Consider the following 15,864-nt stretch of genomic DNA (forward strand, 5'->3'; position numbering starts at 1 on the left):
GTATTTTGTTAGTAATGTATCCATACAACACATTTATTAGATATTGGTGTCATGAAAGGAAGATAAAAAAAACGGAATAAAAAATGGGGCGGCATTTTGTCTTGGGACGTCACTGCTGTTATATAGGTACATATGGTTTGATAAGCATAATAATGCTTTTGTGTTTAAAATAATATAGGTCATAATATCTTTAACATTGAAATGTTTGACCTGGTTTAAAACAATTATAAATCATTAAAATACGTCGTTATTTGCTGTTAATTTTTCAATGTTTGCAATGTAAACAATTTTCAAGTGACGAATAATATAAGTACGAATCATTGATTAGTTGAATAATAAATTATTAATATTATGCACCTGTTCATATTACTAAAGCAGGTAAAATAATTTCACAACTATCGCTTAGCAGTGATTCTCAACCGTTTTTGTTTAGTACAGTAGTCGGCAAACTCATTAGTCAACAGAGCCAAATATCAATAGTACCTACAACGATTGAGATTTTTTTCGAGATTCACGGTTTTCGTCATCCGTTTTTCTATGCTTCTTCTTTGTAGCAATGTCAAATAGGGCAGAGGGAATTTGTGGCAGAGCCGCACTCAAGGGGCCAAAGAGCCGCATGTGGCTCGCGAGCCGCGGTTTGCCGACCACTGGTTTAGTAGAACCCATGGGACACTTTTTAGAATCTCAAGGAACCTTTACGTGGCTGATACAAATAAATATTGACGTCCTTATAGGAAAATTAAACAATAAGTAGTAAACAATGACATATTGAGGCAGTGCATTAGCAGGGCTTCGAACCGTTGTTTTGTTTTCGTTTCGGTTTTCGTTCCGGTTCAGTAAAAAAAATATAATTATATCGGTTCGGTTCCGGTTTTCGGTTTAGCTCCAAATGATTAATTTTAAATGTTTTTATGTGTATTAATTTATTTTTTACCATAATTTAGAACATTTTCATCGTACTTGTATGATAGCCCGGCGCCACGCTCCGAAATCAATGGTTATGAATATGATACACCGCACGGCCGTAGCCATATTTTTTTTCAAATAATCTATTATAAATTATGAGAATTATGTCGAGATGCGTCACGACAACTGGGGAGTAAGATCATGTTAACACGCGTGTTAGAACTCTGCCTAAACCAAACCATAATAGTTTAGGTTATGCTATGGGCGATCCGACAAACTTTTATCCGAATATCCGAAATTATATATTTAATAGCATAATTTTAGACATTTTATGGATTATATGAATAGTTTTTGACTATTATCTATTATGGCTTGATTTGCACAGGGTTTAATTAAATTTTTAAAAACTAACCAACACTGTCTGCCCATTGTAGTCTTAGCTAGATGAACGCAAATACGTCTGACTGACAAAGTTTAGTGTGCACTATTTATGTCGCTATCCGTGGCTATCGAGGATAGTTTATCATATTTATTTATTGAGGAATTATAATTGTTACGATAAGTTAGCCGTCTAAACTGTCTACCTCGTAAAAAAGAGAGGTGCTGTTAAAACATAGCACTTATTGTAACAATTATAATACCTCCTTACATATATGATAAACTACCCTTGATAGCCGCCGATAGCAGTCTTGTGTATAGAAAAGATGTGCTGTATCAGATACATGAATCCTTCGTGTGAAACCGCTTTTAAAGGCTGTCATAAATAATGTAAAAAGGTAATTTATTTATACATTAATAATACATAATATTACAGTAATACAGCGATTTCCAAATTAGGAGGCGCGAAAAGTTTAACACAAATGTAGCCACAGGTTTGCAGTTTGCAAGTGGTTCATAAAACGGCCGCTAGTTATAAACTACATAAAAAACAGTCCTATAAAAGTTAGGTTGTTTGCAAACCTGTCTGAAGATATGGTGACCAATTTTATTATACCTCACTTCTATACTTACTATTGTGAAGTGCGCTAGATATCTCATGAAAAAATGATATACAATGGTGAAATCATATTGAAGAGACAAATTTGTTTAGGAACGATAACTTTATTGCAAAACTTGTCTATTTGGTTAAAATTGAGTGAATAAATCAACGCAGGTCCGTTTAGAAGAAAAAGAGCACTTTTGCCAATAAAAATATGCACACCAATCGCATGAAAAAGAAATATATTTAAAAATTAATATTATAGTAAAACCTTGTATATTTTCTTAAGACGATACATCAGTGAAACCGCAAATAATTTTCAACTATAGGCGCGACGAAATTTTCGACTCGCTGGCATTCGGAGAGAGAACGCCGAGCTGGGAACACGTCAATTTGTTTCGTGATGGCGACGGGGGTATTAATTCTTAAATCGTGTAAAGGTGACTAAAAACGTTACCCATTTACTTGAAAAAGAAAACATGTCAATGAATATATTATTATTGTTACTAATAGAACATGGTGTGTAAAACTCCCACCTCCGCTCCCGTTATGTATATGCAGCCACGTCATACGCGGCCGGCTAACATAACCCTTACGTGTGCCAGATCAAGGAATTTAAGCCCTCATTTTGTCCCGAGCAGAGCCGCACGGGACTGGTGATGCAACCTTGCATCGAAGTGCGAATGCATGATGTTAATTTTTATGGCAACTATCAGAGTGACTTTAATTTGAAGAGTCGCAAGGGGAGTCGAGAGTGTCCCGCCCCCCGTACGCTCTGGCGAATTTAGTAAAGGCCGCAAAATTACTAATAGAACATTAAATGGACGCTGGAAATGTTGGATTTATATGACAAATTATATTTCGTTCGGCATGCGTCATTTGCACCCGCGACCCGCAATCCGCGCATCGCCTAGCCACGATCTTTTTAGACCGTACCTCAACTGAGGTATAGCCTTATGAGCTTTTTTCATTTTTTGTATTAGTATATTTGTAGACGTAAAAGTGTGTTTTTTAATTTAATGGAGGGGGAGGCGCCAAGATTTTTTTTTTTCAAGGGAGGCGTAGTTACATAAAGTTTGGAAACCAATGCAGTAATATGTATTATCAGCGAATACCCAATCTTCAAGTAATATTAAAAAAAAGAATAGTCTGTAAACAATACGCTTTAAATCGTTACCGTATAATAATTTATGACATGATTATTTATGACATTCACTTTGATTTATATGTAATATACATGAAACCGGGTTTAATTACTTTATTACATTTCAAAGAGTAAAACAATTAAATATGCTTTTTTACAACTTAATTAAAAATACTGTTATCAGAATAAAACAGTGCATAGGAAAACTCGTGATTTTCTATCTCTAGGAGAATTGAATACACTAATATCCACTAGAAGGGTACTTGACTGAAACACAAAAAAATGCCGAGTTTCTTGACAGTTTTCCACATAGACAACGTCTACAGTTCACCATGGCACAGTTCGCCGTGAGCTTTCTTATAGAAAAGAGATGGCCGCATACTATACGATCACCAGTTTTATTGACTGAATATGAACATTAATTCAATTTTCATAGCTCATTTTGGCAAAATTCATAAATTCAAGAATGAAAACATAACCTAACCTAAATAATCCAGTATTTTTTTTTTTTTTATTTTATTTATTAAGGAAAACAAATAGTTACGTATTGATTACAGAAATTTATAATATAATAATAAAAAGTTAATGCAACCAGCAAAGTTTCCATATATACATTATAATATAGTTAAGCCTAACAAGATAGAGAGTAAAATAACATAAATATAAAGAAATTACATAAGAAGATTACATGAGAAAAATGAGGAAGAATAATGAATAATTAAATAATATACAAAAGATAAAAAAGAAAAATAAAAAAATAGCATAAAAAATAAAAGAATTAATATATATGTATAAGTAAATACATTATATATCTATTTATACAAAATTTTTGAGATAGCATGTTTAAATGAAACAGGTGAATTATTAAAAGGGTCAACGGTGGAGAAATACATATTATAATTTAAACAAGAGCGCCGAATAAAGGAGTTTTGTGCATAATTAGAACCGCTACGACTGATATGGTACAAAGTTTGGTTTCGCGTAAATATCTTGATGGACAATGGAAACCCACCCTTTCGAGTAGGTTTGGCGAGTCAACAAAACCATTGATAATTTTAAAAAGAAAATATTGATCAGATATAGAACGTCGACTTTCCAAAGATGGTACCATAAAAATTGCAGCGGTCGAAGTAGAATTAGATAAATCATAACAGTAGGCTTTAAAATTAACGTGCTTGCGAAATCGCTTTTGCACCGCTTCGAGCCGATTTATATAAGTAACGTACTGTGGATTCCATACGACAGAGGCATACTCAACTAAGGATCTAACATAAGAGAAGTAAAGAACCTTCAGAACATCAGGTGATCTGAATGGTTTAGAAATCCGAAGGATAAAACCTAGTAATTTTAATGCTTTATTGGTGGTTTCATTGATATGAGCGTTAAAATGCATCGGCTATTTTCAAAATTTGTTTGCTGCTGGCTTCCTGTAAGTGTAAACCGACAAGAACCGTGTTTTATTTCGACATGAATTTTATGTCAGTACTATACGACCCAACGAGGTTGGACGGTATTTAATATACGGCCATACACTTCCGATACAACATTTTCACGGTGAAGTGTGATACGGCGTACAAGTTTCCGGACACGTAAAACATTCGCGTCAAAATAATTTAGAAATAAAAGCGGTAATCATATTTTTATATCCATGGCCACCTTCATTTTGTTAGATAAACCGCAATGTTTTAATTCCAATCTGCTAACTAAAAAAATGTTAATTTGGTTTAGCTACCAAATCAATCATACTAAAAATATTCCAGAAATGTGTTTTAATGCAGTGGTCCCCAACCTTTTTATCGCCGCGGCCCGGTCAACGTTTGATAATTTTACCGCGGCCCGCTGAAGGGGGGGGGACGTTGATTGTTTATATTTTAGATTGTTTTGATTTAATAATTTTAATTTAATTGTATTTAAACATGCCTTCACAATAAAATACAGTTACAAAAAAAAATGAATATCAAGTGATTTAACATTTTAACTCACTATAACGCTATAACGCAATGAGAACCCTGAGCTTGTTTCTTTGCAACGAGACGGTTCCATTTGGGGGTAATAGGAGACAATGACACCTGAAGTGTGTTGCGTATGTCCAGTTTATTCCGTTGTTTTGTTTTGGTTGCCGTCATTGCTGAAAACACCGCTTCACACAGATAGGATGTCGGAAATGACAATATGGATTTAAGTGCTGTGGTGGCAATCTCAGGATATTCCGCCATGACTTTAATCCAGAACACCGGCAGAGACGTAGTTTTAAGGCCGCCGTCATTTGCAATCTTTCAGCTCCCGGTTAACCTCTCGTCCATGGAAAGTCGCAACAAACCCGAGAGAAATACACCACAGTAAATAAAATGGAAAATAATTTAATGTTCCTTTGGCGTTTGATCCACGGACCGGGGGTTGGGGACCACTGTTTTAATGGTCCTCATATTCATCAGTGTCTAGTGTTAATGGATTATTACATAATTAAACCCCGTCCATCTGGTTTCAGATTAACGGACTCTTCCCACCTGCGGGCATGTCTAATATGGTAAACGGACTGAACCTGGCCAGCATCAGCGTGGAGGATCGCCGCCTCGGCACGCCGATTTCTGGCGCGTCGTCGAGGAGTTGCCGGTGCTCCTGCAAGTGCGGGGAGAACGGCAGAGACGACGGAGGAAAGAGCGGAGGACAATCGAAGGGTGGAAATGAGATTATAGATCCAGATTCTCCCGAGGGCCTCAGTTGGAGAAGACTCCATATGTCGAGAGCTAAGCTCAAAGCCACTGCAACTACGTCAGAGTTACTTTCAGGTAGTTGCAGTCGAGAAGTTTGTATTTCGCACGTGTTTATACCTTATCCAGACTACATACAGGTTGTGATCGAGATTTATCAGAATTTTCGAGATTCTCATTTCTCGAGAAATCATCAAGAAGAATATCGAAAATTTGAGAAATTGTTACCAAGATAGTAAAAACTTCGCGAATTCTTCGCGAGTAAAAAACGAGTGACAGTTTGGGTTGAAACAGAATTAGTTACGAGTATAATTCGCGGGTAACTTTGGACTGAAAGAGTTAAACAAAAAAAATCTGGACAGCAAAAAAATTCTGAAGAAAATGAACCGAAAAGAAATTTCTCAAGAAATCAATAAATCATTTCTAGGATCAAATATTCTTGAATTCAAAAATTTTCGATTCATATTTCATAGCGCTGATGTAGTGTTGGAATGAAGTAGGCTATGGGTAACCGAAATAACATGCTAGGACGGTCATACTTGAGGGCCTTCGAGTTGAATTTTGTTTCATCGGTATTTACTGGACATCAAAATATTATATTTAAAAGTAAAATATATTTTACAACAAAAAAATGTTGGCCAGCCACGGATCGGACCTCGGCTTACAGAAGTGCAAAAATACATTTGTAGATATAAACTAAACCAAATTAGACAAAAACTTCTTGATAAACGCTTCCCTTTCGCTCATACGATCTGCAATAGTCACTGTGTTCCCTTGGAATCTTATTTGTGACGTCATCAAGAAGTAATATTCCATTTAACTACATACTTAAATACTTTCTATCTCCCCTCCCACCTTTGAGTGTGCCTGTACAGACAGATGTCGTTGGCAAATTATATTGTTTTTTTGTGGAATATAAAATAATGCGGTTATTATTTAAATACGTTAATGAGCCATGGCCATATCACCCACGGTGGCCGCGCGGCCTAAGCTTTGGACTATAACGCCGTGGGTCCCAGGTTCGAATCCATTTCTCATAAAAAAAGCTGTTAATACAAACCTCTACTCTGTGGAGGCCCGTATGATTCTATTAGGATCGGACATGGTCGAAAAAAAATAATGAGCCATTAAAAATTATTTTTCTTACGAAAGTATGCCTAGTATGAAGTCTTCGCCACTGACGTAAAAGTGCGATGGTGTTATATTGTTATATAAATCAACATAATATTATAATACCCCGTTTACACATGCATGGATTTACTGCTGACAGTACGTATTATCGCGGCCATAACAAAAAAATGCACGCAAATCTTATGAATTTTCACGTGACAATTGGACGGTGCAATATCTGCGCCTGCGCAGTAGAACGATAGTAGCGAACCTGCCGGTAGAAAGACGAACTAGACCGCGCAGACTCATTTTGAAATTAACCGATTTTCACGACCTGTCAAATAGTACCATAAAATGACAATGTCGCGTCTCGCTTACACTTTGAAGACTGAGATTGGCGAGACAGTCAGCACTTTTACGTATAAACAGTTATTATCGCGATAGTTTAGAATATACACAATATTGGTGCAAGTAAATCCATGCACGTGTAAAGGCGCTATTTATAATGATAAGTAACCGAAGATGTCTTTCTTGATGTATTGCAGGTTTCGCAATGATAGCCATGGTAGAGCTCCAGATAAATGAACCTACGAACGTGCCTGAGTGGCTGTTCGTGATGTTCGCTGTATGCACTACTATCTTGGTGGCCGTCCATATCTTCGCATTGATGATCTCCACCTACCTCCTGCCCAACATTGACGCCATCAGCAAGATGAGTGCAATAGACGTCCTCAGAGAGTCTCCGCATGAGAGGATGAGGGGATTCATTGAACTTGCTTGGGCATTCAGTACGGTTCTTGGTAAGATTTTTAAATATCGGCTAGATTTATTGGTATTATTTAGATACGAGTAAGTGTCTGCCAAAATATGTGAATAGTTTGGCAGACTCTGAGAAAATGTAGACGTAGAGATGTAAATATGTATAAAATAATGCCGGATCATTGATGGTTTAAAATTTTAATTAAGTACAAATACAATCTAACACACAATGAACTCGAGGACTCGAGAGAGACAAGGATGGGTTAATATAGTAAAAAGAGAATTATGTAAAATCTTTGGGATTCAGGTACCTTTCGTATACATTAAAATACTGGACTGGAATACTTGTAATAGTTTTAAGTGTCAATGTAAATTGTATTCTAACATGCCTACACCATTTCGTCGCTGTAGGATTGGTTTGTCGAATAGACCAAACCTTCAGGAGACGAAAAACAAATTTCATAATCCTATATTTAAATACATGGAGATATTTAAATTGTTATTTTACAGCATATGAATGATGTATTCATTACCATTACAAAGTAATTTAAAGAAAAGGAAGGTTCTAGTCCATTTACATACAAAACAACATTCTGCATGGCAAGGTCATTTCGACAAAAACGGATATTCGACAAACCAATCCTATAGTGACGATTTGTAAACAAATATTAAAATCACATGACCAAATATTTTTTAACTATTTCTTTTATTCGACGAATAATTCACAAGATTTAAGAATGTACCTACCATTCTCGATCGGTTTTTGTATTCTAATTTATAGTATTTATTACTTTAATTACTCACCGACGTCACGGATCACTCCAATATTTTCTGTTGTAACTTACTTGAACTTGCTAATAATTTTAATTAACTATTTCTTTTATTCAATAAATAATTCACAAAATTTAAGAATGTACCATTGTAATTATTAATAACAAAAACCGATCGCTGACCGTAGCTCAATTTGGAGAGCGCTTATAAGCAGGTATTAAAAAGGCCAATAGTTAAAATTTGTCGCAATTAAGCATGGCAATCGTAGCATAGTGGTAATGCACAGGGCGCCATACCCAAGAGACGCAGGTTCGATTTCTGCCGGGTGTTATACTTTTTTCAAAAAGATTTTTTCTATTGGGTATATTTTCTCATGAGTGTTTTCAGAATTATGTTTGTTCAAATATTTTTTGTTTGTTCTAGGACTATTCCTATTCCTAGTTGAGATAGCCATCCTTTGCTGGGTCAAATTTTGGGACTACTCATTCGCTGCAGCAACGGCAGCCACTGTTATTGTCATACCGGGTGAGAAAATAGTTTGATATAGAATCAACGTAGTGACACCTGACGGTTCCATGACAAAACAGAACAATGATAAATATAACTATGACCTTTCAGGAAAAATATAAATTTATTATTAAAATTGTCCTATCTCTATTATGTTGATAGATTTTTAATAGCACAGATTTTCAATACGCCATAAAAAATCAAATTATATACCTAATTTCTGCATTCCTAATCGCTAGAAAGCCTCAAATAAACGGGACTTTGCCGACAAGCTTAGGATATCTCATCTTAATCAATATAATATGTTCAAAATGATTGGGTGACTAGGTACAACGAAATAATGACCTAACTTAAATAGATTCCACAAAAATTAATGTTTCATTTTTCCCCTGACTGTTCTGTTTTGTCCGGTTACCGGAACGGATACATAGCTTGTAAGCAGAGTAGTCGCTGAACGATTACGATAATCCAGAGGTACTCGAGAGCATGAGACGACCGCAAGGCTGCCTCAAGGTACGCTTTAATTTTATTGATGACATATTACGGTTCGGTGGAATTATGTGGCAGTCAAGAACAAGGAACGGAGAAGAGTAGATTGAAACAGGCCGATGATGTTACGGAGAATAAAACAGGATTGTTTGCTTTATTTTATCAATACACGTCAAAAAAACGAGAAGACAGCTAAATGCTAACATTATTTTCTCACATTGTGGTAAAATCGTTTAACTTATCAAAAATATTAGAGATATCTTAATTATGAAGAATATAACGATCTTTATTTTATATTTGAATAAAATTTCTGTAAGGATAACAATTAAAAAATATTACTAAAAAATTGTTTTTGGTCGCCATTTTTCCAAGATGGCGGCGATTTCACAGGGACATCAGCAAAATCATCGTCACATTTCCATGTCATGCTACGGTTGTGTGGGCTGGCGATCAATTAGTGCATCTGTAGTGATTAGTGACATTTTTTTGTCAATGTGATTTTATGTTACTGTGGATGTGCTTTTCTTTGAATATCTCTATCCTGTCACCCCCTGCCGCTATAGAATTGAAAGAATGTACAATTAACAGAAAAAGATAACGTGCCGAAAAAAGTCATATGTTTGGACCCAAAGCATGTGCCATGTGCCCAATAGATTGAGCTATAGTAGTATAATAGTATAGTATAATAGAAGTGGCTAGCATTCATTTCACGTACAACAAAAATTTGTTATGAATTCTTTTCCTGAGGTGGCCAAGATCCACATTGTATTGTAGTCGGTATAAAAAATTAATAATAATTCATTAAGTAGCCAGCCGATCACACGGCAATCTTTGTTTAACTAATAAAAACACACCTAGTGGCTCTCTCGCCGCTATAGTGTTAAGTAAACTGAGAAGGTGAGGTTACGGAACTTATGAAGTAACTTTTGACTTTTTGTTTTCAGTTCTGATTGTATTTGTGGCGTTTGCCGTTCATTTCTACCACTCCCTCGTGATCACCAAGTGCGAGGCTTCCACCGAGGACCTGAAGAAGCTGGAAAGCATGAAGAGGAACCTAGACACGGCGACTATCACAGGAAACTCACCCGTGTGACAATAATAATACAAATCTAGTGCCACAAATTAAAGTGACGCCTTTATGAAATCAATCATATTGAAAGTGGTAACATAACTAAAAATTAACTGCATGTGACTTTGCTCATATTTCACAGTGCAATACCTATCAATATTGAATGCACAAAAGTGTATTTAAAATATTTTGACCACATGGTGTTATAATTGTATTCATAAAACACAGTACATTAAAATTTATTTAATCCATATAACTTAATTACGATCAAGACTGTCCATTTTGTAATAAATTGTTCGTAGGCAGAACAAGGTATAATTTGAAACGCAGTGCCAGCACTAGTAAGATCGCAGACACTGCATGCTAAAAGCAAGTGTCTTAGCCGGTTCGCACTTCTAAGCTCGTCTCGTCTGCAACGTGTCGAATACGTCGATGTGATGTCATCGTTATTCACAAAACACACATTGCTAAATGGAGCTCCGCACATTGGTGCTATTTTATATCTATTATATATTTTATAGTTTGAAAAAAACATCTAGTGCTGCTAGCACGCATACGAACACGCTATGAATTGGTCATTCTTATACCGGCTCGCCTGTCGCCACATCCCATATATTACGTTTCGAGAGGTTATGCACGACTATCGTTAGACGCATATGTGCGTGGTCTTCATATGCAACATCGGTGTGACATTCCTAAGTTTGATTTATGGCTGTGCAGCAGACGAGGCGAGTTTAGATGTGCGAGCCGGATTAAGGTTACGTTTAATATACATAATTTGATGACTTCAGAAACATACCTAAAAATCTTGAAATAAAAATAGTGCCAGGCGGTACTCGAATCTAAATAATTTTGAACGGAGGCGTTCCTGAATAAATTATGTACGTTCAATAAAGAACGTTACATTCTTAAATCATGTGAATTATTCGTTGCATTAAAAAACCGGTTTATTAATAATTAACATGCACAAAAATTTTGGAGAGATCCTGACACCGACTAAGAATGAAGGCAATTATTCGTTACTTACTTCACCCTGTCACAACCCAGCATTAGGGCATAGGGCAATCACAAGTTCCACTCACCACTTCCCTCAGTCCATCGCCAACTTTTGCGCCTCCTGCCATGCTAGACCTGCAGCGCGTAGATCACTTTTTAATACCGCTGCAGAATAAGGTAAAGCCGGTCACGCCGACGGAACCCTTGATATCAAGACAATTACCTACCCATTATTGGTATCTTGATTCAAGCCACAAAAAAATAGTCGCCAATAATATATAAGCAAAATTTTATACACACTTCAATTGCATGACTACTAGTTAATTTCGTCGTAATTAAATAGGATGCAGGTAGCTTAATAGGCAAAGGATATTGGCCGAAATCTGATCGAAGTGGATTCAAATCCCGTTTGATACCTACATGTTTTCAAGATTTTTGTTATAGGTGTGTTTCTGATGTGTTTCCTAATTGAACGTAGTTATGCAGAATGTAGCCAGTCCACAATAGTGTCGAGCTGAGATAATGGTACTTTACAACTTAACATGATTATTAAAAATGTATGTAAAATTGTAAATAGTATTTTATTTCAAGAATAATTTTTTTATTTTTTGTGGACTGGCTACTTTCTGCATAACTGTGTCCAATTATGAATGTCATTAACTAAATTAAGTTATGTATGGATAAATGTGAAGGCAAACGAGCGACATAGCACCATTGTTGCAATTTCTAAAATAACGTTATTATTAAATTCCACGTTTCTTACTATTTACATTATGTATATTGTTAAACTGTGTTTTTTTATATACGGTCTTCTGACAGAAAGACCTTGTATGTCTTTTATGTCAAATTTTGACAGTGCAATGAAAATCTGTGATTTTAAATAAAAAAGAATTGTATCTATCTACCAGTAGGTTAAAGTAGCTATTAATAGTGAATTTAAATGACTTAAGGGGGGACATGCTCGTCGAAGGTCAAAATTGAGTTTTTATTGTATTTTCAAACCATGATCCTGGACACTCCTTAAACGTTGTAGATAATCTATTTATATAATTTTGAAGCCTTATTATCCTTTATAGTTATTTTACACATTTGATGACTGCATGAAGTATTTTTGTTACATAAAATAGTATTCTTTTAAACCTCTCGCTCTAATGTTTTAGAATATAGTCATATTTCGGTACAGAACTGTGCAGTGGTGTTAAGATTTTTTACATTTATTAATTTTTAAACGCATTTATAAAACCATTAGTATAATTTATTACGAGATATTTTTTGTAAAATATTCACGATAAAAAATTATTTTGATAATCTCTGTGATCCCAAATTTGACAAGAATTAGGCATTTTATTATTCAAAAAATCGGCAAGATTAACACATTTTAAGATGATTCTAAAGATATTTATTATAAGCTATGTCTTTGACCATTCAAGTGTGATAAAAATCTTATGAATAATGATTGCTTTATAATAATTATTGACCTAAGAATAAGGTAGTGTTTTTTTAAAATACGCCATTTCTTTTGTCATTCCCCAGTGGTTAAGCTACAACATACGGCCGTAGCCATAAAATAACAAACTATAATTAAAGTAGGGAGTAAAATTATGTTAACGCGCGTGTTTGAACATGTACCTAACCGAATTTTTTTTTATTTTTTTTTAAACGGTACATGTTCAAACACGCGCGTTAATATCATTTTACTCCCTACTTCAATTATAGTTTGTCAATTTATGGCTACGGCCGTATGTTGTAGCTTAACCACTGGGGAATGACAAAAGAAATGGCGTATTTCAAAAAAACACTACCTTATTCTTAGGTCAATAATTATTATAAAGCAATCATTATTCATAAGATGTTTATCACACTTGAATGGTCAAAGACATAGCTTATAATAAATATCTTTAGAATCATCTTGAAATGTGTTGATCTTGCCGATTTTTTGAATAATAAAATGCCTAATTCTTGTCAAATTTGGGATCACAGAGATTATCAAAATAATTTTTTATCGTGAATATTTTACAAAAAATATCTCGTAATAAATTATACTAATGGTTTTATAAATGCGTTTAAAAATTAATAAATGTAAAAAATCTTAACACCACTGCACAGTTCTGTACCGAAATATGACTATATTCTAAAACATTAGAGCGAGAGGTTTAAAAGAATACTATTTTATGTAACAAAAATACTTCATGCAGTCATCAAATGTGTAAAATAACTATAAAGGATAATAAGGCTTCAAAATTATATAAATAGATTATCTACAACGTTTAAGGAGTGTCCAGGATCATGGTTTGAAAATACAATAAAAACTCAATTTTGACCTTCGACGAGCATGTCCCCCCTTAATAAAATAACATATTGACATCTCTCAGCAAAAACTCAAACAAATACTAACAACATTGCATTGAATATATTTGTAATCATTTTTTTTTTATAATAATTTGAATGTCACATAACTTCTGTCGGTATCAAATACATTGAAGAAAACCCATAGATATTCCATCATAAATTGTTTGAATTTAGAGAGCTAAGCTCATTACAGTATAAAAAATATTGAATGATATGTCATATGTGAGCATCTGGCAACCTCACTCAGCGGACAACTTATACTGATGGATCTATAAAAGACAGAGTATAAATATATTATGAAAGTGTAACTACTTCTACTGGCACAATAGTATTTGTACTAATACGTAGCAGAAACACCAAGATGATAAACGAAGGCTTCAAGTACTTTGGTACATTTCACACACACAACACATATAAACAATTACACACGTATTGTAAAAAATACATACATACGTATCAAGTGACCTGAGGCTTTTTGTTATTAAGCCTCACGGGTCCTTTTTGTATATTTTACGTAACTATTCATTACGGCGCGCTGGATTCGTTCCGTGGCCCCCGAGAACTGACCATTTGACTGTTGTGATAACAAAATTTTCTAGATCGAGTTCAAATTTTGGCAGTTGGGCATAATTTTTTTTTAAATATCTATTTTAGTGCCTATTCTATTTTTTTTGTATAATATCTATTATAATAAAAGAATAAAATATAATATTTTTTGTTCAGTAAAATAATGAAGATAAACAAAATTCAAGTACCAAGGTATTGTAAATCAGTGGTCCCCAACCTTTTTATCGCCGCGGACCGGTCAACGTTTGATAATTTTACCGCGGCCCGCTGAGGGGGGGACGTTGATTGTTTATATTTTAGATTGTTTTAATTTTATTGTATTTAAACATGTCTTCAAAATAAAATACAGTTACACCAAAAAATGAATATAAAGTGATTTAACATTTTAACTCACTAGATCGCTAAATCAATGAGAACCCTGAGCTTGTTTCTTTGCAACGAGACGGTTCCATCTGGGGGTAATAGGAGACAATGACACCCGAAGTGTGTTGCTTATGTCCAGCTTATTCCGTTGTTTTGTTTTGATTGCTATCATTGCAGAAAACCCTGCTTCACACAAATTGGATGTCGCAAATGGCGATAGGGATTTAAGTGCTGTGGTGGCAATCTCACGGTATTCCGCTATGACTTTAATCCAAAACACCGGCAGAGTTATTGTCTCAAACGTAGTTTTAAGGCCGCCGTCATTTGCAATCTCCAGTAGTTGATCTACTTTTTGCACAGACATGCTAGATTCGCCTGGTTTGTTGACAAATGGGTCGCGGATCCATTCCTTACCAGTTCGTGGGTCTTTTGTGGTTGGGAAGTAGCGCTCAAACTCTTTTAAAACCAAAAACGGAAATAATTTAATGTTCCTTGGGCGGCCCGGTACCATTTGATCCATGGACCGGAGGTTGGGGACACTGCTGTAAATAATATGACTGTTTTATGACTTGTATTCAGTTATCTACCATAACCTACCTACTTTCAAAAAACACCCTTCGCCACTGGTGTGGAATAGATGGCAATGTTTTATTAATTATTACATACCTTTGGCCATTTCGAAAATGAAATATGGTTGACTAAAACTGAAACTAAAATATTCATATTATACTGTAATTTAGCTACCTATGGCAGACTGCATAAATTATTGCATAAATAGGCAGTAATAAATTATTAATAACCATGTCCTTGCTTTTTTGTACAAGGTGGTTGTTAGTAATTTTAAAGAATCACAGACACCCAGGCTTTGAGAAAAACGCATAAATATTGTGTCCTCACCGGGATCGAACCCTGAACTTTCGGGTGGAAAGCCAGCGCCTTACGCACTGCACCATGAGAACCGCCCAGATATTGCAAAAAATTATGATTTTCATACAAGCATTGTTTGTCGCATAGAAAAATATCTTGGTAGAGAAACAATAGAAGCCTCCAATTTAACAGGTTTTCTTCAAATTTAGAGAAAACAAAATGTCACATATACATTGATGAAGCATCAAATTCATCAAAGTATTTTAATATTTTTCTA

General features: G+C 34.9%; 2 protein-coding genes across 4 annotated transcripts in view; one reads left to right on the top strand and one right to left on the bottom strand.

The window, feature by feature from the left end:
• LOC147069476 (uncharacterized) overlaps nucleotides 1–12,384 on the top strand; it is a 106,143-nt gene extending 93,759 nt beyond the window's left edge. For all 3 annotated transcript variants that reach the window (XM_085950166.1, XM_085950165.1, XM_085950168.1), the window contains exons 3-6: nucleotides 5,518–5,818; nucleotides 7,396–7,650; nucleotides 8,804–8,905; nucleotides 10,321–12,384. In XM_085950166.1, the coding sequence (XP_085806292.1) occupies nucleotides 5,518–5,818; nucleotides 7,396–7,650; nucleotides 8,804–8,905; nucleotides 10,321–10,469 (807 nt within the window). In that variant the 3' untranslated portion in view covers nucleotides 10,470–12,384. The remainder of the gene's footprint in view (nucleotides 1–5,517; nucleotides 5,819–7,395; nucleotides 7,651–8,803; nucleotides 8,906–10,320) is intronic.
• The window catches only part of LOC147069477 (uncharacterized), a 103,501-nt gene that overhangs the window by 81,250 nt on the left and 6,387 nt on the right, over nucleotides 1–15,864 (bottom strand). The window lies entirely within an intron of this gene.

The sequence above is a fragment of the Rhyacophila brunnea genome, unplaced genomic scaffold (assembly GCF_057557595.1).
Source record: "Rhyacophila brunnea isolate RB1 unplaced genomic scaffold, BYU_Rbru_1.0 scaffold_23, whole genome shotgun sequence".
NCBI classification, from domain to species: domain Eukaryota; kingdom Metazoa; phylum Arthropoda; class Insecta; order Trichoptera; family Rhyacophilidae; genus Rhyacophila; species Rhyacophila brunnea.